The 27395-nt window shown below is 36.8% G+C and overlaps 2 protein-coding genes across 2 annotated transcripts; one reads left to right on the forward strand and one right to left on the reverse strand.

The window, feature by feature from the left end:
* Positions 1–530: 530 nt before the first annotated feature.
* Positions 531–1554, forward strand: LOC142526290 (universal stress protein PHOS34-like). Its single transcript, XM_075630581.1, has 2 exons — positions 531–1403; positions 1509–1554. Exon 1 carries the CDS (start codon positions 707–709, stop codon positions 1400–1402), a length of 696 nt encoding a protein of 231 aa, XP_075486696.1. The 5' UTR covers positions 531–706; the 3' UTR covers position 1403; positions 1509–1554.
* A 3578-nt stretch (positions 1555–5132) lies between these two features.
* Positions 5133–17184, reverse strand: LOC142526135 (receptor-like serine/threonine-protein kinase SD1-8). The gene is given in 13 exon segments (XM_075630394.1): positions 5133–5606; positions 5834–5984; positions 6075–6312; positions 6396–6606; positions 6680–6957; positions 7104–8426; positions 9121–9224; positions 14432–14596; positions 14676–14913; positions 15002–15212; positions 15293–15398; positions 15400–15571; positions 15732–17184. Coding segments are annotated over 13 exon segments (4794 nt in total). The 5' UTR covers positions 17023–17184; the 3' UTR covers positions 5133–5300.
* Between the last annotated feature and the right edge of the window lie 10211 nt (positions 17185–27395).

Raw genomic sequence — 27395 nt, forward strand, 5'->3', positions numbered from 1 at the left:
AATATGAACAAATTTGACTCAATTTGACTCGTCTCACAAATAAAGATCATTGAGACTGTTTCACAATAGACATGCTTTTAATTAAAACACAACTATTAGAATCACTTATTTATCAAAACTCTATCTTAAAAATGTTTAGTTTTTTTTTTTTTTTTTTAATTTTCAAATACTACTCACATGTGATTTTTCTCTCACTTCTACAAAATCTACAAATTTGATCATTTTTTAAAAACATGTTCTTCTCTAAACATTTCCTAAATATATCAACACTATAACATACACACATATATACATACTTATGTATTACATATTAACCTCCAAAAATTATATCATTTTAAAAAATATATATATATGCGTGTGTGTATAGATGTGTGTGTATATATATATATATGTATGTATGCAATACATTTCACAGAATAAAAATATTATACTCAAATAATGTATCATATACTATTAATATAAATTTAAAAAATATTTAAAAGTTTTACATATATATTTTGATGTTATACTATATTCGTTATGCTTGATCCGTTCATTGACAGAATCATCATACTATTCTATAGCGAGGGAGAAAGAGACGGAGGAACATTGCCCATCTGCAAAATTCGAAGCATATTCGCAAAATTATTTCCCACTCCTTCAAACTCAGATACGACCTAAAACTTTCTACCTCCCTATCACCGGTCAACCAACCATCACCGCCATAATGAAGCAACTGTCGCCGGATTCTGACTTGCCACCTCTCGCTTCCATCAAGGTTCGCTCCTCTCCCCCTCGTTTCCCTCCCCCGGCCGCCCCAATATCCACCGACACTCCCACAGCCAACGCCCAACGCAAGATCGGGATCGCTGTTGATCTTAGTGACGAGTCTGCCTTTGCCGTTGAATGGTCCGTCCGCCACTACCTCCGCCCTGGGGATGCTGTCATTTTGATTCACGTTCGCCCTACCTCAGTCCTATATGGCGCCGATTGGGGCTCCGTTGATGTATCCATCATTGAAGCAGAGAACGGGCGATCGCAGCAGAAGCTTGAAGAAGATTTCGACGCGTTCACAACCACGAAGGCATCCGTTCTGGCTCACCCGCTTGTGGAGGCGCGAATACCGTTCAAAATTCACATTGTGAAGGATCATGATATGAAGGAGAGGTTGTGTTTGGAGGTCGAAAGACTGAGGCTGAGTGCTTTGATTATGGGGAGCATGGGATTTGGTGCCATAAAGAGAGGTAGCAACGGAACGCTTGGGAGCGTAAGTGATTATTGCGTGAGGCATTGTATTTGTCCTGTCATTGTGGTAAGGCATCCAGATAAGAAGGATGTCGATCATCCGGTTATGACAGTGGCTTCGCCAGCGGAGGAGGATGAAGAGGAGCCAGCGTCTCATGATGCCTCGAAAGATCAGTAAGGTTGGTGATTTCTGGATGAGAATGTCGTGTACTCTGCTTGCTTTGTTTCTATAAAGACAATGATGTTGTATATTTTCTATCTGTTTCGTACTGAATATGAATCAGAGTTGGATACGGAATTTGCTACAGATATAATTCAAATCCTAAGTGAGAGGTGTGGAAATTTTTACTCTTCTTTATCTTGATCTGCACTGCTACAAGTAGATGCTAATATTTGCCCTTTATCGTGTTATTGTTTAGCTGTAGCTCTTCATTTTTCTCCAAGATGAATAAAAATATATATATATCGCCAGTTCTATATTGTCTTTTTTTTTTTGTCTAGTTTGAACTATTGTTGAGCTGAATCTCATTTGCAATTTCTGTGTTGTGTTCATTTTTCTAATGCCACTTGTCTGATTCCTTGTGCTTGGACGTCCGTGTGGCATCCAAGAAAATTTGTGAACTTCAGGTTATTTTGTACTTGCTCAAGTATTTTGTTCATAGTTGTAAACAGGGGAACCTCTGAAGAACAAATCAAGTTTGATTTTCTCAACTAATTGAGCCATTCCATTGTTGTGCAAACAGCTTGGTTTCTTTCTTTTCTTTGTTTTCTTTAAGAAAAAAGTGCTATTAGTGCTGTAAAAGGGTTTGAACTATTGGAAGGATTGATCTTTTTTGAGTACATAAAGAATCACTTCAAACTTTCCCTAGTTTAGAGTTCTTTGAAGAAGAACGAATATTGTATAGGCAATCATGGCACATGCATCCAAGGAAAGACCCGATTGATGGATGCAGGATGCCTCGATGTATTTGCTTGAATCAATTACAACAGTTGACATGTTTCATAGTAGGCCATTGGATTCGAAATTAAAATCATTCTATAGGAATTCAATTTTTGTCTGTATTCTGTAGCTACCGATTTCAAAATATGTCGAATGTTTGTGCTACGTTCTTCACGTTTTAGCAAAAATCATGAATTGGGATATCTGGGTCGACCTTTAATTGAATCCCAGCTTCTACGTAGGTGAAATAAGCTAAACTTTAGTGCTGAAACCACTAAGAGAGTGAATTGAGGTGTTTAGCAATCTACATCAGTGTGCTGTTGATTAACTTATTACTTCCAAATTCAAGTCCTGGCTACAGATTTCTTCTCTGCAACTCCTCTTTTCATATATATATTTTTTAAATTTTCTTTTTTAATTATATATTACTAAAGGTTACATGCCCACAAGATTCCTTGTCAATACTTGGCACAACGCAGCTACAGGTGTATGTTCAACATCATATAAATATAGCTTTCCGTTTTCCTTCTACCTTCCATTTTCATAGGGTTATACCTCTGCTAGCTGCAATTCAAAATTGTTTATGCGGCACAAGATAGATGTTCCTTCCTTGTAGTTTACTGGTTTTGATTGTCAATTATTATTATTTTTTGATTGTCAATTATTGGTGAGTATATTACATGACATTCTTTGTGCCACTCGCTGAAGAAAAGATGGTCTGATTTTACGACCATTTGTTTTAACTTGTGCAAATTGTCCGAATTGCTCGTGAATAGTTGTATAAATTATGAAAAATAATTTGGCGATCTTCTCACCCCACCGCAACAGGCATTAAAATAGTTACTCAAGCCACGTATTTTTAATGATGGGCGTTGGATTTGATCCATTTTGATGGCTGTAAATCTAAGGGCCTTGCTTTATATATATATATATATATATATATCTATATATATATATATATTGAGTTAGATTATAATTTTTCATTTATGATGATTAATATATGAAATTTTAAATGTGTCCATTATATTGATTGGTAGATAGAAATTATAAATATACAATCGTGTTTTGTTAGAAATAATTTTTTTAAAACTGTGTGACTATATATCATCAAGTGAATTATATTTTTTTATTATATAAATTGATTGGTAAATTTAAATCAATAACTTTTGTACCATAAATCAATTTTTTATCTTTAACAATATAGCGACATCGACATAAATGATACTCCAAAAATTATACCTTATGTAATAAAAATATTATGAAGAAAGTAGCTTTTTAAGTTATTCGAGAAAACAATTGATTATTCATTCGATCAATTTTCATACATTTCTTTTTAGATTAAATTTGATTATTAAAATATAATGTAATGTTCTTTATTCAAATTTAGTAAATATTAGTATTATAAAAATCATAATATTAATATAAAGTTTAATCATTTGTATAATTATTGATGAGATTATTACAAAAACAATAAAACAAAAGATCACGTATAAATATAGACAAAAAGATTAAAATAACATGTATATCTCAAACATTCAATTTTTTTTATCAATGAACTTATTAGACTTCGTTTGGTTCGACAGATAAAGAGTGGATTGTCTCGTAATAATTATTTGTCATTTGTTCTTCTCACTCATTGAGCGGCCCAATTTTATCTTTGGGCCTGTGATAAATAGATAATTTGGGAGGAGAAGAGATCACTACACACTCAATTGATAAGTATCCAGTAGTAAACACTATTAAAGATGAGAGAAAATATCTTCACACAAATACTCTTTGCTCAATAAACAAGCGTGAGAAGCGGCAACACTTTTTCTGCAGGGAAAAAAATGTGGTATTTTACCCTCTTCCTCCCACGACCACTGTACGACGCAATGAAGAAAAATAAATTTCAGAAGGTGTAGCAAGCATCGACCAAGGTAAGTGTGTCGATCTTCATGACAATGCTTAGTTTGTTCAAGAATTTAACCATTATTTGTTTTGAAGTATGCATCGACCAACAATTAATTTTCTGAAGATGAGAAATAATTTTTTTGTCCATATTTTTGTCGAAACATTTGTGTAAATAATCATTTAAATATTTTTTTACTCAGTTATCCCATCACACGAACCAAACGAAGCCTTAATATAAAATTAGTACTAAAAATCCTGATTACGGCCTTGACCGAAGTATTACCTTATATTATCTGTGGGAGTAATTCCAGTCAACTCGTTCCATCAACTTTTCGTCGGAAAAAACTTTTAAAAATTGGGGCAATGGGGGCAAAAAAAAAAAAATGATGAAAAACTTCAATAGTGATTATTGGGCTAAAATATTATTTTAACTTATTAAAAAAATTTGTGACCATAATATCCTCTGACGTGGCATAGTTATCAAGAATAAGTTTATTGTGGGATAGTTTCTCGGATTTTTATTCGTAAGATGAGTTAACTTTATCTATATTTATCATAAAAAATAATATTTTTAATATAAAAATAACACTTTTTTCATAACTAAACCGAATAGAATATCTTTATCATAAAATTGATACGTGATATAGTCTCTTTAAATTTTTGTGTATTATCAAAACGAAGCTAGCTGGTCAATCAAGCAAGCTAGCTACTTTCCGGTCCATACAAGAGGTTGACCCATGTGACGAGTCACCCAACGTCGTTTTTCGAATTCTATTGATACATGTTATTCAACAAGACATACACCCAGTCTCGAAACCATAAATGTTCAAAAGGCCTTAGTCTCGATCGTGTTTCTATTTTTAATTTTTGCGTGTTGCATTATATTATCCATCAAATTTTATAATGAGTTAAAACATCATACTGCTGGATGAATGATACTATTGATACATTTAATTACACTGCATTTATTTTTATCAACAAATGCTGCATGTATTGGAAATCATATCGTAAAACGAAGGCCATGTGTTTCAAAATCAGGCATGCAAGGGTGAACTACTCAGTCAAAACTCGGCTCCGAGTTTCCATTTCATTAATGCAGTCTAAGTTGAATTTGTATTACTGCGTATCTAAACAAGTTTCATTTGAATACATACTCATTTACTGCTCCATGCCTAATTGAAGCATTCGGAACACATTATATCCCTTCAAAATATAATTGAAAATGTACTCCAAATTACTTAGATCATCGAGGATCTAGTAATGTAATGCTCACTTCATTTGCTGAACTAGCTACATTTGAGCTAACTGAAAATTCTGGTTTTAACACATCTCTCTCGGTGAAAAAACCAGGCTGCTTCGCTTCGGGCAAAGCCCCTTCATTTCCCAGCATCAGAACAACCGATGACATGCTTGGCCGATCTTCGGGGTATTGTTGAACGCATAAAAGACCAATATGGATCGATCTCAATATTTTTGACAGACACAATGAGATTCGTGGATAAGACCCCATCAATTCCAATGGCCTTCCTTCTTTGTAAAGCATCCAGGCCTGTCAGAATCATTAAACTCGTTTTCTCAGGACACTAGACGGATGATACATAGACAACATTCTTACTTCAACATCTATTTTTTTTTTATGTGGAATGCACAAAATCCCTGAGTCAAAAACAGTGTTAGCTTGAGTGAGGAAAGGCAGTACTTCAGAATAAATTTTTTTTTTCTGAAATTTTTTGAAGGGGAACGCAATCCACATGTTATTTTATTTCCAATGCTTACGTGTCCAAGAAGGTTTAGTTGATGATCTCTGTGGAAAAATCCTCTGTTTTTCTTGCCACTGACAATTTCAAGCGCTAAAACACCAAAGCTAAACACGTCTGATTTCACAGAGAATATTCCATCTATCATGTATTCTGGGGACATATAGCCACTGCGTCATAATAACCAGAAAATTACATCCCAGGCAAAGGTTTTGCATGCATGAAAAAATGGAATATAAAAATGGTATCGACAATCTTACTATGTTCCTACAACGCGGTTCGTGTTGACTCCAGTCTCATTCCCTTCAAAAATTCTAGCCAGGCCAAAGTCTGATATTTTCGGATTCATATCAGAATCCAACAATATATTGCTCGCTTTGAGGTCTCTGTGGATAATTCGAAGAAAAGAATCTTGATGAAGATACATAAGGCCCCGAGCGATTCCATTTATAATGTGGAAACGTTTTGGCCAATCAAGGACACTGCTTTTCAATGGATCTGTCTCGTAAATGATTGCATTTAATTTCAGTTAAGCTTTTGCAGAATGAAGTTCAAAATGTTAAGAAGGGAGTAACTGTTACCAAATAGAATCAGGTCCAGGCTTTTGTTGGTCATGTATTCATAAACCAACATGTTCTCTTCCCCCTGAGTGCAGCATCCTAGAAGCCTGACTAGATTTCGATGCTGGAGTTTCACAATACAGGTTACTTCATTCTTGAACTCGTCTACTCCTTGCATTGACGTTTGAGACAGGCATTTGACAGCAATTTCTTTTCCACCTTCCAACAATCCCTGGAATCAGAATTTTCTCAAGTATATATCACTGGATTTCACAAGGTATCACTTGGTAAATATATATATTTACCTTGTAAACAGGTCCAAATCCACCCTCTCCAATCTTGTTTCGAAATGAAAAATCATCAGTGGCTTTAGTTAATGAGTTGAGATCAAACATTGGCAGCTCTAGTTCTGTGTCATGGCATTCATCTTTACGATTTGTCAAAGAGACAGATCTAGTCCGGCCTCCAAGCTGATCAGTCTTCTTTCTTTTCTTGAAATATAGCAACAGGATCAGGCCTAGCAGAATTATTCCCCCGACGGCTACCATGGCCAAAATAAGTTTGAGTTTCATTCCTTTTGAATCTGTAGCAGTAAAAACAACCCCAGATTAGAAGATGAATGACTCGGAAAACAATAAAAATGGCCTCAAGAAACTAGTTCAATCTTCCACTTTCCGCGTAGACTTCGATGTACAAAACATAGCTTAAAATTGAATAAACTTAACACACCCTTGCCCATCTCAGAAGAAGCCACTCTAATGAAAATATCTTCTCCTGGAGACTCCTCTCTGATATCTACAAGCTCGCCAAACCACAGTAGACATCCACTGCCCCCTTTTCTTATATCGAGGCTCGCATATGCCGTACATGAGCAATTTTTTAGACAAAACGCCCCACATTCTTCAAGATTGATGCTCACGTTAAACTTAGAACCTCGCGTATCTGGTAACTTAAGACCCGAATACTTCAAAAACGCATCTCCCTTTGAACAATTCAAAGGCGTCCTTCGGACACATCCTTGAGACCAATCTGTCCTCCCCCATCCGATTGGATCTTTCGGCGTGAATCTATCCAAACATCCGCAGGGAGGTGAATTCACAATGTTACAACTACCATGCACACCACAAAAACCATACGTATCACAACTATCTATTGGTGACGTGAGGTAAATGACCCAACCTTGAGTATCGTCGACCCAAGTCCATCTTTGTCCAACACCACTCTCGTTCAGCGTATATCTTGAAATAACCGAGTGGTTTAAAAGCTCATAATGATAGTAAATTTCATTATCGTTCATAACTACCTCGAAGGTATAGATGGTATTTTTTCGCCCATTCGGTACTCCGCTAAAGCCTACACCATTCCAAGGTCCAGTTCTCATCTGCAAAGCATCTCCCTTCTTTATTGTAAGCTGCGGATAACCAGAAGGATCGCAATGAATTGTATTATCTCCTGTACTTGGATCATCGTAGCTCTTCCAGGATGAGAGGTAGACCTCTCTACGAGTCATAAAGTTCCAACCGAGCTTCATCCCAGGTAATAAATGATCAGTGGGATGCTCAAAACTCTGCCAAAGGAAATTCTCCAGGTCCGAATAATCTGAATCTTTAACCACGAGGTTCCCCGTGTCGAGCAACTGTGCCACTGGATTCTGCACGGTTTTCGATGAATTCGTAGACCAAACAACACTGTTGGACCCATCAATAATGGCCAGAAACCCTGTCTCGATGAGTTTAAACGTGCCTGATGTATTCGTGAGTGGAGTTTCCCTGTTGGCGACCCATACCACAGTTTGTCCTTTGATTTTATTGTACCATATGCCCACATACCGATTCTTGGAGTTTCCAGGAGAGAAAAATCCCAGTACAAAGTCTCCACCAGATGAAATCATCGTATCACCATCTCTCAGAACCTGAGCAGGGCTCAAAATGTCCGCTGCCTGGAGCATTCTCGGCACGGAAAGCAAGGAGGTTATTGTTGTTATAAAATGAATGGACATATAGCATTTGTTCCATCTGGTAATCATGGTTCTCGTCTCTAAACGCCTTCTTTTTCACCGTTGCAGTTTATCTTTGGGGCAAAATGTACCAAGGATCCTTAGTATAAAGCGAATTCGCGTGACAAGTCCGGCACTAGACTGGCAAAAACAAGCGTCATTATAAAGTCAGCTGTATAAACTTATGCAGTGTCTTCATCTGATTCAATGATTTCATCCTATTCGAAAAGAAAAAATTCAGCTTTGTAAGCTTGATTTTTAAATGGGACACGGCAAATGTTTGTCTCACTCGTCCAAAAGTCCTAATAAACCACTTATCAGGCAGAAAATTCAAAGAAAGACAAGTGGGAGTGATGTACTTTTCATCCACCGAATTTGGCTATTGACCTGGTGTCCATAAAAAAAAATATTAGAATTTTAGTTCGATGCCTGATTTCTTACACCACTGCATAAAGACACTGATATTTTATATCTTGTGGGCACAAAAAATAATATTGACACTGGGAATATCTATTTTGAAAATGTCAGTGCATTATAATAATAATTCGACGATGTCGCTAAATTTTCACAATAATTTGCGTCTTTTCATATTTTGCGAAAAAAATGATACTACATGTACATCAACACAAAATTTAATACAAAAATTCGAATTTTCAAAATCTCACCATAAATTGAATACAAAATCTTGCAACATAACTATGAAAATCCATTATAATCTCTTATGAATTCATTCAATTTTTTTTCACTAACCCACATGGTATAAAGGTATTATGACAAGTTCGATCACTTTTGAAGCAAATATAAAATTGAGTACACAATCCCTACATATGATGTGAGGTAATATATGGTATAGGCTACATAAGTGCAAATAAAAGTGTAACTTCTGTCTAAAACTGCATATTCTTCACAATTTGATGAAGTTTCTGAACCTCGTATATATTTGTTTGGATTGAGTGTTAGTTTCGGGAGTGACTAGAAATCTACGATAATGTATATTGTTTCACATTTGCCTTGTAGCAGCATGTTGGAAAATTCATTGGGTGAAATTACGTTGCATGGTTGCTTGATCTAATTGAAATGGTGTACAAATTGTTTCCTATCTTGCTTTCAGCAATGTAATGGTGAGTTCATTTGCCGAAATCACAGTATTCGTTCTAGTCGAACTTTGTGCAGCGAGAACTTCTCTTTCAGTGAAGAAACCAGGTTGCTTGGGTGAAGGAAAGAAGCCTCCGCTGCTCAACATCGATATCACAATGGACATGCTTGGCCTATCTTTTGGATTTTGTTGCACGCATAACAGACTAACATGGATCGTCCTTAGCATTTCGTATAAGTTAAATGACTCTGCTAGGCAAGGATCAACTAGTTCCAGTGACCTCCCTTCTTTATAAAGTGTCCATGTGTAAAATCCAAGAATTTTAAACTTTATCATTTAAGTTTTTATCACGATAGTATATTTTGGATACCAGGATTTATCTCATTTGAGGATGTGAGATTTGTAAGATTTTACCAAGATTGAATAATAATAATATCGTGTATATTATTTGAAATTTCGCATATAAATGTCTAAGATTTGAGTTGATATGGAGATACCGGGATATAAATCAGACAAATGATAATAAAATCTCTAGAATTCGAAATTTATCAGTATATATATGCAAATTTCGAGATTTGCATGGGATAAAAGAACGAAAATCACTCCTTTCCGCTTCCCAGGCATGGAAGGCTATGAAATCCGGAGAAGACATCTACCTAGCAATGATCAACGAAGTGCAAGGAGAAGTCGAAATGAGGATAGAAGACATCCCAATAGTATGTGAGTTCCCGGATGTTTTCCCAGAAGAACTCCCAGGGACAGTTCCGGACCGCGAAGTTGAGTTCGAAATTAATCTGGTTCCTGGTGCAGCACCAATCTCTAAAGCACCTTACAGGATGGCGCCAGCTGAACTCAATGAGCTAAAAGAGCAACTCCAAGAATTGCTAGACAAAAAGCAAATTCGACCTAGTGTGTCCCCATGGGGAGCCCCAGTACTCTTTGTGAAGAAGAAAGATGGGAGTATGAGATTGTGCATCTACTATAAGGAACTGAACAAGATCACTATCAAGAACAAGTACCCTCTTCCGAGAATAGACGATCTATTTGACCAGCTCAAGGGAGCCGCAGTCTTTTCTAAATTGGATCTGAGGACTGGATACCACCAACTGAAGGTCAGGGCTGAAGATATCTCCAAAACAGCTTTTCGGACAAGATATGAGCATTATGAGTTCACAGTGATGCCTTTTGGGTTGACCAATGCGTCTGCAGCATTTATGGACCTAATGAAACAGAGTGTTCAAACCATTTCTGGACCGGTTCGTAGTGGTATTATTGATGACATCCTCATTTATTCTCCCAACGAGGAAGAACATGAAGAGCACCTCCGCCTTGCACTACAGACACTGAGGGAGAAAGAGCTATATGCTAAGTTTAAGAAATGTGAGTTATGGCTTAAGAGTGTATCCTTTCTAGGACATGTGATCTCGGAAGCAGGAGTATCAGTGGATCCCAAGAAAGTTGAGGCAATTACAGAGCGGCCAAAACCTAAGAACGCCACAGACATCAGAAGCTTTCTTGGACTGGCAGGTTATTACAGGAAGTTCGTCGAAGGTTTTTCTTCCATAGCTATACCACTGACTAGACTCACTCAGAAGAATTCCAAGTTCATCTGGGACGAAGGTTGCGAGAAGAGTTTTCAGACATTAAAAGAAAAGCTCGCATCCACGCCAGTACTAGCCTTACCCACTGAAGACAAGAAATTCACCATCTACAGTGACGCTTCTAAGGAAGGTCTGGGATGCGTACTCATGCAAGAGGGAAGAGTGATCGCCTATGCGTCAAGGCAGTTGAAACCGCACGAAAAGAACTACCATACGCATGATCTTGAGTTAGCAGCAGTTGTTTTTGCCTTAAAAATTTGGAGGCACTATCTCTATGGTGCCAAGTGCGAAATTTTCACAGATCACCAAAGCCTCAAGTACTTGTTCACCCAAAAAGAACTAAACATGAGGCAAAGGCGATGGATCGAACTATTGAAGGATTACGACTTGACTATAAGTTACCATCCAGGTAAAGCGAACAAAGTGGCCGATGCTCTGAGTCGGAAAAATGGAGGCAAGACCACTCTAGCTTCCCTCTCGGCCCAGCCATGTCTGCAGGAGAACGTCAAGTTAAATCAGGACCGAGACCCCGAGCTAAAGAAACTTAAGGAGCAAGTCGAAAGCGGGAAGTCTCAAGATCTACAAATTGATGACAAGGGAGTCCTATGGATGAATGGACGACTGTGCGTACCGAACAACGATAACCTTCGCCAAGAAATACTATCAGAAGCACACAAGTCCAAGTTTTCAGTCCATCCAGGCAGTACAAAAATGTACAGAGACCTTAAGAGGAATTTTTGGTGGAACGGAATGAAAAGAGATGTGGCAGTATTCGTCTCTAAGTGTCAGGTTTGTCAACAGGTCAAAGCAAAGCACCAGCGACCCGGAGGATTATTGCAACCGTTGGAGATACCTGAGTGGAAGTGGGACCATATCTCCATGGACTTTGTGGTAGGATTACCAAAGTCAAGGCAAGGTCAGGACGGAATATGGGTAATTGTAGATAGACTTACAAAATCTGCACACTTCCTACCCGTCCGTATGAACTACAATCTGGACAAATTAGCTACACTGTACATGGACAATATTGTAAGACTTCATGGAGTACCAGTGAGCATCCTGTCTGACAGAGACCCAAGGTTCGTCTCGCGCTTTTGAAAGAGCTTTCAAGAGGCCATGGGAACGAAATTAACCCTAAGTACGGCCTATCATCCTCAAACCGATGGACAAACGGAGAGAACCATCCAAACTTTGGAAGATATGCTGCGAGCATGCACTCTTGAATTCAGTAGCAATTGGAGCACTCATCTACCATTGATCGAGTTTGCTTATAACAACAGCTATCACAGCAGTATTGGGATGGCTCCATATGAAGCTCTTTATGGAAGGAAATGTCGATCACCACTTTATTGGGATGAAGTGGGAGAAAAAGCAGTAGTAGGACCCGAGCTCGTACAGATAACAGTAGACAAGGTTACAGTTGTCCGAGAAAAACTCAAGGCAGCTCAAGACCGACAAAAGAGTTGGACAGATCTGAAAAGAAGGCCAGTGGAGTTCAACGTTGGTGAGAAGGCCTACGTAAAAGTCTCGCCTATGAAAGGAGTTGTCCGATTCAGCAAAGCTGGGAAGCTGAACCCCCGTTATGTAGGACCCTTCGAAATTCTGGAAAAGGTGGGTACACTGGCATACAGATTGGCACTGCCGCCAAACATGTCAAGAATTCATAATGTTTTCCACGTGTCCCAACTACGGAAATACATCTCGGACCCAAGCCACGTGTTAGAAGCAGAACCGCTCATGATCGAAAGTAACTTGGGAGAAGAGCTGAAGTACGAAGAAGTTCCCATTAGAATTGTGGACACCAAGGACCAAGTGCTAAGACGACGAATTATTCCCTACGTCAAGGTACAATGGTCGAACCACACCGAAAGAGAAGCCACGTGGGAGCTAGAAGAAAGGATGAGAAACCAATACCCGTACCTCTTCGGAGACCAAGCCAACCCAAGTTTCGAGGACGAAACTTCCCATAAGGAGGGAGGGATGTAAAATCCAAGAATTTTAAGCTTTATCATTTAAGTTTTTATCACGATAGTATATTTTGGATACCAGGATTTATCTCATTTGAGGATGTGAGATTTGTAAGATTTTACCAAGATTGAATAATAATAATATCGTGTATATTATTTGAAATTTCGCAGATAAATATCTAAGATTTGAGTTGATATGGAGATACCGGGATATAAATCAGACAAATGGTAATAAAATCTCTAGAATTCGAAATTTATCAGTATATATATATGCAAATTTCGAGATTTGCATGGGATAAAAGATTTAAATTTCGAACAAATGACGGATAGATATATCACGATTCGAGATAAAAGATTTAAGTCAGATTTCAACGCGATATCACTCGATCCCGATAGCAGCCAACCCCTATAAATAGGAGGGCCCTGTATTCGAAAATCACACCTCACACAACACACTCAAATTTTCGAAAATAGTGCCTAGTCTCTTTAGGAATTTTCGAGCACAGCGAAGCGCTGCTGCAGTCCAACCACGAAGCTAGGGTTCGAAATTTCCAGTGCAGGATTCCCCTCTATTCACGTTTTTCTACGATATCTAAGGTAAGTGGGCTTGTTTTAAATGTGTAATTTCAGTGTATGCATTTTCGTATTTTCGAAATTTCGGTCGAGTACAATTCTTCTTCTACCCCTTCTGGCTACGATTTGTGCATGAGTTTTATGTTGACACTGTGATGATTCAACTTGATATGGGAGGGAATCCCAACTATGATATGACTCTCATACGGTGGGGATATAACTGATCCGGCCTCGCCTCCTTAGAGGAATAAAAATTAGGGACTGACGTCAGTAAACCATTGAAAGTAGAGGAATCTCAGTGTCAGGTCAAGGATACGAATGTGGTATGAGTCAATTTATGCATGGTGTGTGTGTGTACGTATTTCGAATTTTATATGCATGTTTTTGTGTACTCGAACGGCCCCCACTTGCTGAGTATTTCCCAAAATACTCACCCCTTACAACCTTCCCAGATAAATCAGAAGATAAATCAGAGGAACAGGTTGAGGAAGAAGAGTCGGATCAATTTTGGGGCTGGTGAAATTATTTAAATTTCGAGAATTTTGCTGCAAGGATTTAAGAATTTTAGTAGGTTTATTTTAATTGTAAACGCTTCCGCAATTTATTCAATTGTAAAGACAATGATTGTTTTTTTTGCGAATTTATGAAATAAACTGGTTTCGGTTTATATTGTGCTACGAGGCTGGTTGTTTTTCGATTGTGTGATTGATGAACAATGTCGGTGTCAAATCCCGAGTTTCGGGGCGTGACACCATGCCTGCAAAATTTGTATATGAGGAATTATTTTACCTATATTTTCATAATAATAACTAAAATAACAACACTACATGATCTGTACATGGCCGAGAAGGTTGAGGTGGTGATCAGTGTGTGTAAATCCTCTGTTACTCATTCCCGTCAAGATTTCAAGAGCTAGAACGCCAAAGCTGAATACATCTGACTTTACAGAGAACATACCATCTATTGCATATTCTGGGGACATGTAGCCACTGTAATAGAGTATTAGCCAGAAAACAATGTCACAAGCAATGAAAACCATTACTCACTTGCAGATTTTTAGATACTTACTATGTTCCAATAACTCGGTGTGTCTTAGCTGCTGTCTCATTTCCTCCAAAACTTCTAGCTATACCAAAGTCTGATATCTTCGGGTTCATGTCAGAATCTAGTAATATATTGCTAGCTTTGAGGTCTCGATGGATAATTGTCAACCTGGAATCTTGATGCAAATACAATAGTCCCCGAGCAATTCCATTTATAACGTGGAAGCGTTTCGGCCAATCAAGTACACTGTTTTTCAATGGATCTGTCTCATAAATGATACTGCATTTAATTTCAGTTAGCTTTTGCAGAATGAAGATGTCGAAAATGTTCCGAAGAGGAGTAATTGTTACCAAATAGAATCAGGTCCAGGCTTTTGTTGGTCATGTATTCATAAACCAGCATGTTCTCTTCTCCATGACTGCAGCATCCTAGAAGCCTGACTAGATTACGATGCTGGAGTTTCGCAATACAGGTCACTTCATTCTTGAACTCGTCTACTCCTTGAAGTGATGTTTGAGACAGACATTTGACTGCAATTTCTTTTCCACTTTCCAACAGGCCCTGAAATCAGAATTTACTCTAGTATATATCTTTAGATTTTGTAAGGTACCACCGTCCACCTGGTAAATTTATATATTTACCTTGTAAACAGGTCCAAATCCGCCCTCTCCAATCTTGTTTTGGATAGAAAAATTATCGATGGCCTTAGTTAATGAATTGAGATCGAATATCGGTTGCCCTAATTCTGTCATGGTATTCATCTTTCTGCTTTGATGCAGAAACCGATCTCCTGCGACCTGCAAGATGATCAGTCTTCCTTGTTTTCTTGAAATATAGCATCAGGCTCAGGCCTAGCATAATCATTCCCCCTACCAGGGCCAAAATCACCATTACAAGTATAAGTTTCATTCCTTTCGAATCTGTAGCAGAAAATAAACTAGCCGACATTAGAAGATTAAAGATTCGGAAACAGTAAAAAAGGCCTTGAAAGAAACTAGTTACATCTTCCCCTTTTCACTCCTACTTCCATTAATTAACGAGAAGCTAGCTTAAAAAAAAATAAACTCGTTAAATTCTTACCTATCTCAGAAGAAGCCATTCTAATGTAAATACTTTCTCCTCCAGGTACCACTCTGATATCTACAAGTTCGCCAAACCAAAGTAAACATCCACTTCCCCCTTTACTTATATCGAGACTCGTATAGGCCATACACGAGCAATTCTTTAAACAAAATACCCCACATTCTTCAAGATTCATGCTCACGTTAAACAAAGAACCTCTCGTATCAGGAAACTTAAAACCTGAATACTTAAAAAACACATCTCCCTTTGAACAATTCAAAGGTGTCCTTCGGACACATCCTTTAGACCAATCTGTCCTCTCCCACCCGATTGGATCTTTCGGCACGAATCTATCCAAACATCCGCAGGGAGGTGAATTTGCAATGTTACAACAGCCATGCACACCACAAAAACCATATGTATCACAACTATCTGTTGGTGACGTAAGGTAAATAACCCAACCTTGTGTTTCGTCGACCCAAGTCCATCTTTGTCCAACACCACTCTCATTCAACGTGTATCTTGAAATAACTGAGTGGTGTAAAAGCTCATAATGATAATAAATCTCATTCTCCTTCATAACTACCTCGAAGCTATAAATAGTATTTTTTCGCAGATTTGGTACTCCGCTAAAGCCTTCACCATTCCAGGCTCCACTTCTGAACTGCAAAGCATCTCCCTTTTTTATTGTCAGCTGCGGATAACCAGAAGGATCGCAATGAATTGTATGATCTCCTGTACTTGGATCATCGTAGCTCTTCCAGGACGAGAGGTAGACCTCTCGACGAGTCGTAAAGTTCCAACCGAGCTTCATCCCAGGTAATAAATGATCAGTGGGATGCTCAAAACTCTGCCAAAGGAAATTCTCAGGGCCCGAATAATCTGAATCTTTAACCACGAGGTTCCCCGTGTCGAGCAACTGTGCCACTGGATTCTGAACGATTTTCGATGAATTCGTAGACCAAACAACTCTGTTGGACCCATCAATAACGGCCAGAAACCCTGTCTCGATGAGTTTAAACGTGCCTGATGTATTGGTGAGCGGAGTTTCCCTGTTGGCGACCCATACCACAGTCTGTCCTTTGATTTTATTGTACCATATGCCCACATACCGATTCTTGGACTTTCCAGGAGTGAAAAATCCCAATACGAAATCTCCACCAGATGAAATTATTGTATCACCATCTTTCAGAAACTGAGCTGGAGTTAAAATGTCCATTGCTTGGAGCATTCTCGGCCCACAAAGTAAGGAGATTACTGTTGTAATAAAGTGCAAGGACATAGAACGTTCATTCCATCTGGTGTTCATGGTTCTTGGTGCCTAAACGCCTTCTTTTTTGGCCCCCTCGACAATATGACTGAAATGAGAAAACTAGACCAGATCGGTGAACTCTGAAATTTCACTGTTGCAGAATATCACCCAAGGAAAGTGGACCAGAACTGCCTATTTTGTTTGATTTCTTCCTACCCGAATAATAAATTTTTTTTAAATATCCAACGTCATACAATTGATTTTTTAATGGGACAGACTAATCAGAAGTTCAAATGCACAATATTTTTTTTTTTTTGGGTTAAAAAAGACCTTCACTTGCAGAAATTCAAGGTAAGATATTTTTTTATTATTATTTGAATAATGACTGATGTATTTTTCTTGATCCACTGACTTGGAAAACGGGAGTCAATTAAATTACACAAAAAGAGAAATTTGGTTGATCTACGTGGTTGAAAAAGTAAACCAATCCACAAAATGTTTTCTAACTTGTGGGCACAATAAATTTATAGAGGAACCACCAAAGGCACAAAGGTAAGTTCGAGCATTTTTTAAGCAAATATAAAATTGAGTGCAGACTCCCTGCAGATGATGTTTGTTTGTTTGACTTTTGATTGATTACTTGTCTCGAGTGTGAGTAGAATATAAATCTGCAGCAATGCCAAAAAGGGCCCTTGAACCGCAAGTAAAAATAATTTGGAAACTAGTTGTGACGGACCCGTGCTCCTGATTAACGTTTAATGATCAAACAACCAGGATTCGTTAATGTAAACAGCGAAAACGATTAAAAATTTTCCTTTTGGGCCAATAGAAATTTCGACATAAACTCCCCGTAAGTAGGACATCCCAAAAATTTCCAAGCAACACAAACATTTATATACTCGAAAGAAAGTCATAACAGCAATTCACAAACCTATAGCCGCACTGGCCAGGACTAATGCATACATAGCCGACAAGGCTCAATCACACAACTAGTAATCCAAAACATCATAAAATAACAGTACAGCTACACAGGGCATTCCCTGGCAAAAGTATGACTCAATGATAGAATATCTGGGAACTCGCAACAACAATCCAACTACTGGGCATCGCCGCTACCTGACGCTCCACCAGACGCGTCAAATCCTCCTGGATAATCTGCTATGGCATCAAAAACAACCACATCATAAACAGAAAAGAGGGGTCAGGCCCCAGTACGACGAACCAGTAAAATTATGACAATTATAACTGACGTGAAATAAAATCAAGTAAAATGCAATGAAATACAATGCGTGTCGGTAACAATGAAATAACGGATACCAAAACGGAGTCCAATAAAACGCATCAGCAACAGGAACAGTGGCCACCCGTGCCAGGAATGCAGCAACGTAATATCATGCCGCCGCTCATCCATGCACGTAGCATCGAGGGTCCGGTAGCGACCCGGTCAGTCCTCGAGCAGTCATCAGGAGTGTGCTAATCCTATCACTCATTCCATCGATGAGATGTCAGGAGTGATCTAATCATATCACTCGCTCCATAGATGACGCAACAGCTCAACAGATCAGTAATGCTAGCAATCAACGGAGTCAAGGCTCGAAATGCTATGTATCAACTCAAATAAATACATGAATGCAGTCACGTATTCACAGAAGCACATAAAGCACGCCACAACTCATTACAAAGTACTTAACGTCATTCCACATCACTATAGACGTCATAATAAAACAGTTCATACGCCAAATATAGTGATTTATTTAACTTAAATCTCTCAATACCGGACAACTTGAAATTTCGAAAATTCGATCATATCGAATCTGAAATTTTTCGATATTTACTAGGAATTTCCAAAATGTTCATTTTTTATTTCTTATGCTATAAACACATCCCAATAACGATTTAACATTTCACAAATCATAAATTCCCAAATTAATAGGCTAAATTCGAAATATTATCTAAATAAATTTCGAAAATTAGCTTAATACCTCCAATCGGCTCCGATATAGCACCTACAATCAATAATCCAATATATATTAATTATTGAAACTCAATTGAATTAAAATGCCCAAAATTCGAAACCCTAAAATCTGCATTATACCTCTAAAATTTCAACAATTGCTCAAAACTTCGAATTTAAGCTTCAAACAACTTAACCCAAGCTTTATTCCAACTTTTTCGGCGAAAACAGGCGGCGGTCTCCGACGGGTTTCCGGGAGTCGCGAGTTTTCTGCGAAATTTTTGTATCAATGGATATCTCTCGTCGAGAGGATTCCGAATATGTATTTACTGTAATTTTTCGGCGACCGGAGCGGCTAAAATCGAAGTATGAAATTTCGAAATATGTTGAAGAAGAAATAAGCTTCGGCGATGCAGTATACTGGGAGAGAGAAACTTCTGTTTCTTTCTTTTTTTGTTTCTATTATGATTATTATTATTTAACCTTAAATTTTGGGCTGGGCTTGGGTGTACAGACTGGGCTCTCACACTAGTCGCATAATTATCTATCACCATCATCTTACTAATTATTCTTCATTTTTTTAATAAATATATTTAATATGAAAACATATAATTAAATATATTTTTTTATTAATTATTAATTGAATAAGAATCGATAATTAATTTTTAATTGAATCAAAATGGATAGATTAATATAAATTTTGAAAATACCTTAATGATTAATTAATTTTTAAACATTTTTATTTTGTGTTTGAAAAAAATATAAAAAAAATTAATTTGACGGATCTACATGTCAAATCCAGATTAGATCCACTATGTTCTCGAGGCGAGGGGTCCAATGGTATGTGGGTTAGATATCGAGTTTGACCAAATCCACGCCGTTGTCATCCTGAGCAAGATCTCTAGAGGGTGTCATGAGTTTAATCTCATCTACCAACATTTTCTCGTCGCGAGCATATTGTATATGGTTTTGCAAATATGATTTACTTGGAAGGTTTTTGGCTAAAATTATTTAAAACAACTTATAAGTTCGTACATCTTATAAGTTGTCCTAAGAGTTTATAAGCTGCGATGTCATATTTTTAAAATAATATGCTAAAGTCTTTGAATAAATTTATTTTAAACAACTTAAAAGTATTAATGTGTTTGATATTATAATATATTTTTATTGTCAAAATTACCATATAATCTGATGAGTTAATGTAGGTAGTTATACATACATATACATATATATATATATATATATATATATATATATATATATATATATTATACGAAAATAGTTTTATAATTTTAATATTAAAAATTAATCTATTTTATATTTATATTTTGAAAATTTTATGTTGTTTAGTTTATATCACTTCAAGAATAAAATATAAGTCATATATTAATTTTCTAAAATAATCCATCTTTATATTATTTTTAAATATTTTATTCTTTTAATTTTCTCTCTGTATGTTTTTTAATGTAATTTTGTAATTATATTTTTAGTGTATTTTATAATTAAGTAATAAATCATAGTATCACAAGAAGATGTATAAAAAATTAACTATATAAGTAATAGTAGAATAACATGATAAATATAGAATAATATGATAATAATAGTTTAATAGTAACATGTTTTATGATTTTTTAACAAAGAATTGAAAATAAAGAGTTTAATAAATTATTTATAAGAGTTTATATCAACAATTATGAATGTTAATATATTAATAATCTCATGAAATACGAATCTCTTAAAAAAAATTGAAGAGTTTAGCTATAACAAAAAATTTAAAGATTTTAGTAACACTTTTGAAAAAATATATCTATATTTATATTATATTATATTATATTTATATTATATCTATATAAAAGTGATAATGTGAAAAAAAATTTCAACTGTGAATGGATATAATTTTTCTTTACATATTTTCTTATTCACATTATCACGTAACATACGTTACTCTCACATTTTATCTATTAATAATTAATTCTAATTAGTCACATCTTATTGTACTTTTGATTTTGTCGTATTGTCTTTCTTTCTTTATAATATTTAGTTATGACATATTGCATTCTATTTAATTTTTTCGAATAACATTTATTTTATTCTAAATATCTATAAAAGAGTGGATGATAGAAATATATTTTTCAATTGTAAAATGGACATAAGAAAAATGATATAGAGTTATATTTATATTTTAGTTTGTATGTAGCAAAGTAAGTTATGTCCATGTTTTTAAATGTTTGAGCTAATTAAAAAAATCACTATTAAATTTACTTAATATTAGTATTAATTAATTTTCTCAATTTAATAATTTTCTTGGACTTTCATTTAAATTTTAAATTAAATTAAATATGTTATTTATTGGTATCTTTCACTGCCATTTGAATAATTTATATCACTTCAAAAATAAATGTAAATCATATATTATTTTTTAAAATTAATTCATTTTTGTATTACTTTTAAATGTTCTATCTTTTTTATTTTCTCTGTAAAAATGGATTCATGCATCCAAATCAAATTCATTGCTGCTTATTTTTTGGCTGTTCAGTTGATTGAGGTGTTAATGTAAACACGACTTAAACCCTACAACAGTACAGGCCTATCTATTATTTACAATGAACATGATTGATAGATTAATATATTAAAACTAAGTAAACCACCGAAGATATTAAAAAAAGAAGGGGACCCAAGATATCCGAAGTCAACATACGTCGTTTCATATTCACCTTCTAGCAGCATGTTGGAGAACTCATTAGGCGAAATTGTAGCGTTTGTGCTAAATGAGCGGTCAAGGATAAATATACATGGGTAATCAACGGTTAGATAAGAGGAATCATAATATAATTTTTTCCCCCTACCTTGCTTCGAGCAATGTAATTGTGGAACATCTAGAAGCTTACCATGTATTTAGGAATAATTATAGGATATTTATTCACAGATTAGGCATATAATCTTTTCCTAGTTTTAAGATTATCTTGTTACTTAGTTTGTTATTTTTGATTTGGTACAACTCCTACTTTTAAGGAGATTAGGTTGTATATATATTTACTGGTTTTTATCAATGAATAGAATAACGTGATTATTCCTCACTCTTCTTTTCTACATGGTATCAGAGCCATAGCACCATCTTTATATCATGGCCACTTCACCTTTACCAGTCATCCCTCCTCCTTCAGCGACAGACTCATTTACCAGCTTCATCACACATCACTTGCTGAATGGCCAAAACTACTTAGCATGGTCCAGATCAATTTTGATGTTTGTGAGTGGTAAAGGCAAGGACGACTACCTGACTGGAATGATTCAAACTCCAGAGGAAGACGATCCAAGCCATAGAGTATGGAAGACAAATAACAACATGGTCAAGACATGGCTAATCGGCTCCATGACCACTGAAATCGGTGAAGGGTTTCTGATGTATGATACTGCTGCAGAAATACGGGACCACGCAAAAACAACATACTCCAACATCGATAACACGTATGAGCTCTTCGAGATAGAGAGCAGTCTCCATGATCTCCGACAGGGCGATTCCTCAGTCACTCTATACTACACCTCCCTTGTTCGACTTTGGCAGAAACTAAACCTCTACGATCAACAAAAGTGGACATGCCCTACCGATGCCCATCTCTATAACAAAATCATTGAAACCAAGCGTGTGTTCAAGATGTTATCCGGACTGAATAAGGAGCTCGATGACGTCCGAGGTCGTATTCTCAGTATCAAGCCATTACCGTCACTTCAGGAGGCATTCTCATCTGTTCGACATGAAGAGAGTCGGCGGAAAGTGATGATGGGCGAGACACCATTGCAGACTTCAACCCCTGTAGAGGCATCGGCGATGTGCTCATCCGACTCCAACCAGCCATTTGCAGCAAAAGCTACATATGACAACAAGCCGCAAAAGCCACGTCCGTATTGCGATCATTGCCGAAAGCTCGGACACACTCGTGAGACGTGTTGGAAAATTCATGGTTAGCCACCAAATGGAAAGCCACCCTACCATTCTGGTGATCCCGAGAGCAAGGCTAACACTGCAACCTCAAATCTATTTAGTAAGGAGCAGCTTGATCTCCTCCACAGCATCATCCACCAAGCCCATCCATCACCTCCAGCAGGCTCCAGAAATGTTGCACAACGAGGTAACACTTCTCAAGCCTTTCATGTCCAGGCTGCTCAATTGTCCTGGATTGTCGATTCTGGTGCGTCAGATCACATGACTGGTAACAAATCCTTATTCACATCCTATTCACCATGTGACCACCCTATCTTCGTTATGATCGCCGATGGCACACATTCCATGGTAGAAGGAATTGGATCAGTCACTGTCACTCCAAAGTTGAAGCTTGATAACGTGTTTTATATTCCAAAACTTCAGTGCAATTTGCTCTCAGTCCTTAGAATTAATAAGGACTTGAAATGTCTCACAACTTTTGATGATCATTCTTGTTTATTTCAGGCTCGGGGCTCGGGGACGATGATTGGATATGCTAAACTGTGTTCTGGACTTTACATCATCAACACCAACAACCCCACTGCAACTCCACAATGCTCTCTCGCATCTTCTCATAATATTTCTAGTTTTCAGGACAGTAATCATAGTGATATCCTATTACTTCACTATCAGTTAGGCCATCCTAATTTCTTGTATCTGCAAAGAATGTTTCCCTCATTGTTTATTAATAAAGATGTCACTGCATTTTCATGTGATATTTGTCAACTATCCAAACATACTCGCAACTCATACCCACCTCGTCCATACAAAGCATCTAAGCCATTCACCATGATTCATTGTAACATTTGGGGAGCATCTAAGATTGCAAATATTACTGGATCTCGATGGTTCTTATTATTTGTTGATGATCATACTCGGTTTAGTTGGGTATATCTTATGAAAAACAAATCTGAGGCTGCTTCATTATTTCAACAATTCCATGCCATGATATTAACCCAATTTCATGCTAATATTCAGATATTCCATTCTGATAATGCTGGGGAATTTTTCAACCACGAACTTGGGCACTACTTCAAGTCTCATGGAATCGTGCACACAAGTTCTTGTGTTCAAACTCCTCAACAAAACGGCATTGCTGAGAGGAAGAATCGACATCTTCTTGAGGTGCACGATCACTCATGTTCACCTCAAACGTACCAAAATTCTATTGGGGGGAAGCTATACTTACTGCGACCTATCTAATAAATCGCATGTCATCTCGTATCCTCAACTACAGTAGCCCTACTCAAGTTCTCTTATTTGTCTATCCACACACTCGCCTGATATCCTACCTTCCACCTAAGGTGTTTGGTTGCTCAGCGTATGTTCATCTTTACAATCAGAATAAGCTAGATCCCAAGTCCCTTAGGTGCATATTTGTTGGCTACTCATCTACACAAAAAGGGTATAAGTGTTACTCTCCAAGCACTAAGAAATACTACACCACTATGGATGTTACTTTCCAGGAGAAACAACCCTTCTACTCTACCAGTACTGTCATTCAGGGGGAGCATGTTCCTAGTGAATCCCTTCATAGTGAATCCCAGTACTTGTTCCTGAGTGATCAGCCAGAGCACATCCCACCTCCATCTACTTCTCAACTTCAGTCCCCTCATGGAGTCCAATGAGAGAACACACAACAACACATCCATGAATCTACTCCAGCTTCCGAATCTGTAACGGAACAAGGTAATACTCATACTCCTGTTGAAACTCCTGTTTTTAATCAAACTAACCAGGACCTACCTATTGCCGTGAGGAAACCATCTCGGGATTGCGGCCCCTATCGCATGCAAGATTTTGTTTAATATGAGAATCTTTCCACAAGTTACAAGGCGTTTGTCTCCAATCTTGATCAGATTCAAATACCTAACTCTGTGGAAGATGCTCTCAAAGTACCAGAATGGAAGGCTGCAACGTATGAGGAGATCCATGCACTAGAGAGCAATAAAACCTGGGAGATTACAGACTTACCGTCGGGGAAGAAAGCTGTGGGATGCAGGTGGCTATTCACCGTCAAATACAATGCAGACGGGTCAATTGAGAGGCGTAAAGCATGGTTAGTGGCAAAAGACTTCACTCAAGCCTACGGGATTGATTATGGTAAGAACTTCGCACCAGTGGCTAAGCTTAACACAATCCGAGTTCTCTTATCTCTTGCTGCCAACCTTGACTGGCCATTGTTTCAACTCGACATCAAGAATGCCTTCCTCAATGGTGACTTAGAGGAGGAAGTATACATGAGCATACCACCGGGTTTCAACAACGGGTTAAATCCAAACAAAGTCTGCAAGCTCAAGAAATCATTATATGGTTTGAAGCAATCTCCTCGAGCATGGTTTGGTAAATTCACTCGAGTTCTCAAACGACAGTCTTACCATCCAAGCCACGCCGACCATACCTTGTTTACAAAACACTCTACTCATGGGAAATGTACGATACTAAGTGTATATGTAGACGATATAATAATAACTGGAGATGACGTGGAAGAAATAAAAAGGCTGAAGGAATTATTGTCTACTGAATTTGAATTCAAAGACTTAGGGCAACTGAAATTCTTTCTTGGAATGGAAGTGGCACGCTCACAGAATGGAATATCAGTAGCACAACGGAAGTACACCATTGACTTACTCAAAGAAGCTGGAATGCTTGGATGCAAACCCGTGGATATTCCCATGGACCCAAACCCCAAGTTGCGGCCAAGAACGACTGAGCAAGCTGCTGATAAGGGGAGATTCCAAAGACTAGTAGGAAAATTGATCTACTTAGCACATACTCGACCCGATATCACATTCGCGGTAAGCATGGTTAGCAAGTTTATGAATGATCCCGCAGAGATACACATGCAAGCAGTAATACGCATCCTTCGATACTTAAAAGCATCCCCAGGAGAAGGTCTTTTATTTAGAAAGACTCCCAGCCGACATATAGATGTTTACACGGATGCTGATTACGGTGGTTCAGTCTCCGATCGAAGATCTACATCCGGGATGTGCACATATGTATGGGGAAATCTAGTTACATGGAGAAGCAAGAAACAATCGGTAGTCGCCAGGAGTAGTGCTGAAGCGGAGTTGAGATCTCTTGCACATGGAGTGTGCGAGGGAATTTGGCTTGAGCGGCTACTTCGAGACCTACAAGTCAGTGTTGATGGCCCAGTTAGAATGCTATGTGATAATCAAGCATCCATCAGCATGTCCCAGGATCCAGTACATCATGACAGGACTAAACACATCGAGATCGACCGACATTTCATAAGTGAGAAAGTAGAGGCAAAGTCTATTTCGATGAACTATGTATCGTCTCAAAATCAGTTAGCGGATATCCTTGCGAAACCCCTTTCTCGTCCAAGCTTCCTAGACATGTGTAACAAGCTCAATCTTCTGAATATTTATGTCCGAGCTTGAGGGGGACTGTGGAACATCTAGAAGCTTACCATGTATTTAGAAATAACTAGCAAGAAGCACGTGCGATGCACGTGAATATCAATTATTTAATAAAAATTAAAATTTGATTTTTTTAAAAAATAATTTGAATAATTTTTTTTAATTTATATTGTGTTGGTAGAATAAGATTCACAAAACACGTTTTTAGTAAAACACATTTTTCTTATTTTTAGTTTAGTATAAATAGTTCATTTTCTTCCTTTGGATACAATTTTGGAAGCTCATTTATCGCTGTAAACCTAACAATGAAACCTCTCCATTTTCTGAGAAATGTTCTTATGAGTCTTAACATATTGGTTTAGTCTATTGTCATATTAGATGAATAAATTAATTAAGAACGTATATACCTTACTTTCAAAATTGTTTCTCAAATTAAAATTCAAGCAATTGATTTTATGTTATATAATAAATTATAATGAGCATAATATATAGAACGAATTGAACTGAAACAAATTTTGAAAAAATATATATCTAAGCACCACGTATAAGTTATAATAACCTAAAAATTAATCAAATTATGGATTTTATAAATACATAAATAATAATTTATATAAGTGAAGCACACTAAGGACAAATAATTATCAATTTAAAATATTTGTGACTAACTCATCAAAATATTATCAAAACTAATGAAATAATAATATTGATAATAAAATATAACCTATAATATTCAATTTAAATATTATTTAACCTCATACAGAACTTTTTAACATTTTGCTTTAGAATTATATATCATAGATAAATTAATTTTTGTATACATTAGTTAATAAATAATTTTTTTTAAAGTATATAATTTATATTTTCATTAAGCCATCAATTACAAATATATATATATATATATATATTTGTAATTGATGGCTTAATGAAAATATATTTATATATATATATATATATATATTATGTATTTGTATGTGTTTAGTGATTGTATATTGCTGGGATCAGAAAAGAATTTAGATGGGGTGAATAAACTCTTTTAAAAATATTTGCTTTTAAAATTTGTCTTCAATCGTTTTTAGGCGGTTGAAAGATTTTCTCAAACGATTAGAAT

Source organism: Primulina tabacum, chromosome 15 (genome assembly GCF_025594145.1).
Source record: "Primulina tabacum isolate GXHZ01 chromosome 15, ASM2559414v2, whole genome shotgun sequence".
NCBI classification, from domain to species: domain Eukaryota; kingdom Viridiplantae; phylum Streptophyta; class Magnoliopsida; order Lamiales; family Gesneriaceae; genus Primulina; species Primulina tabacum.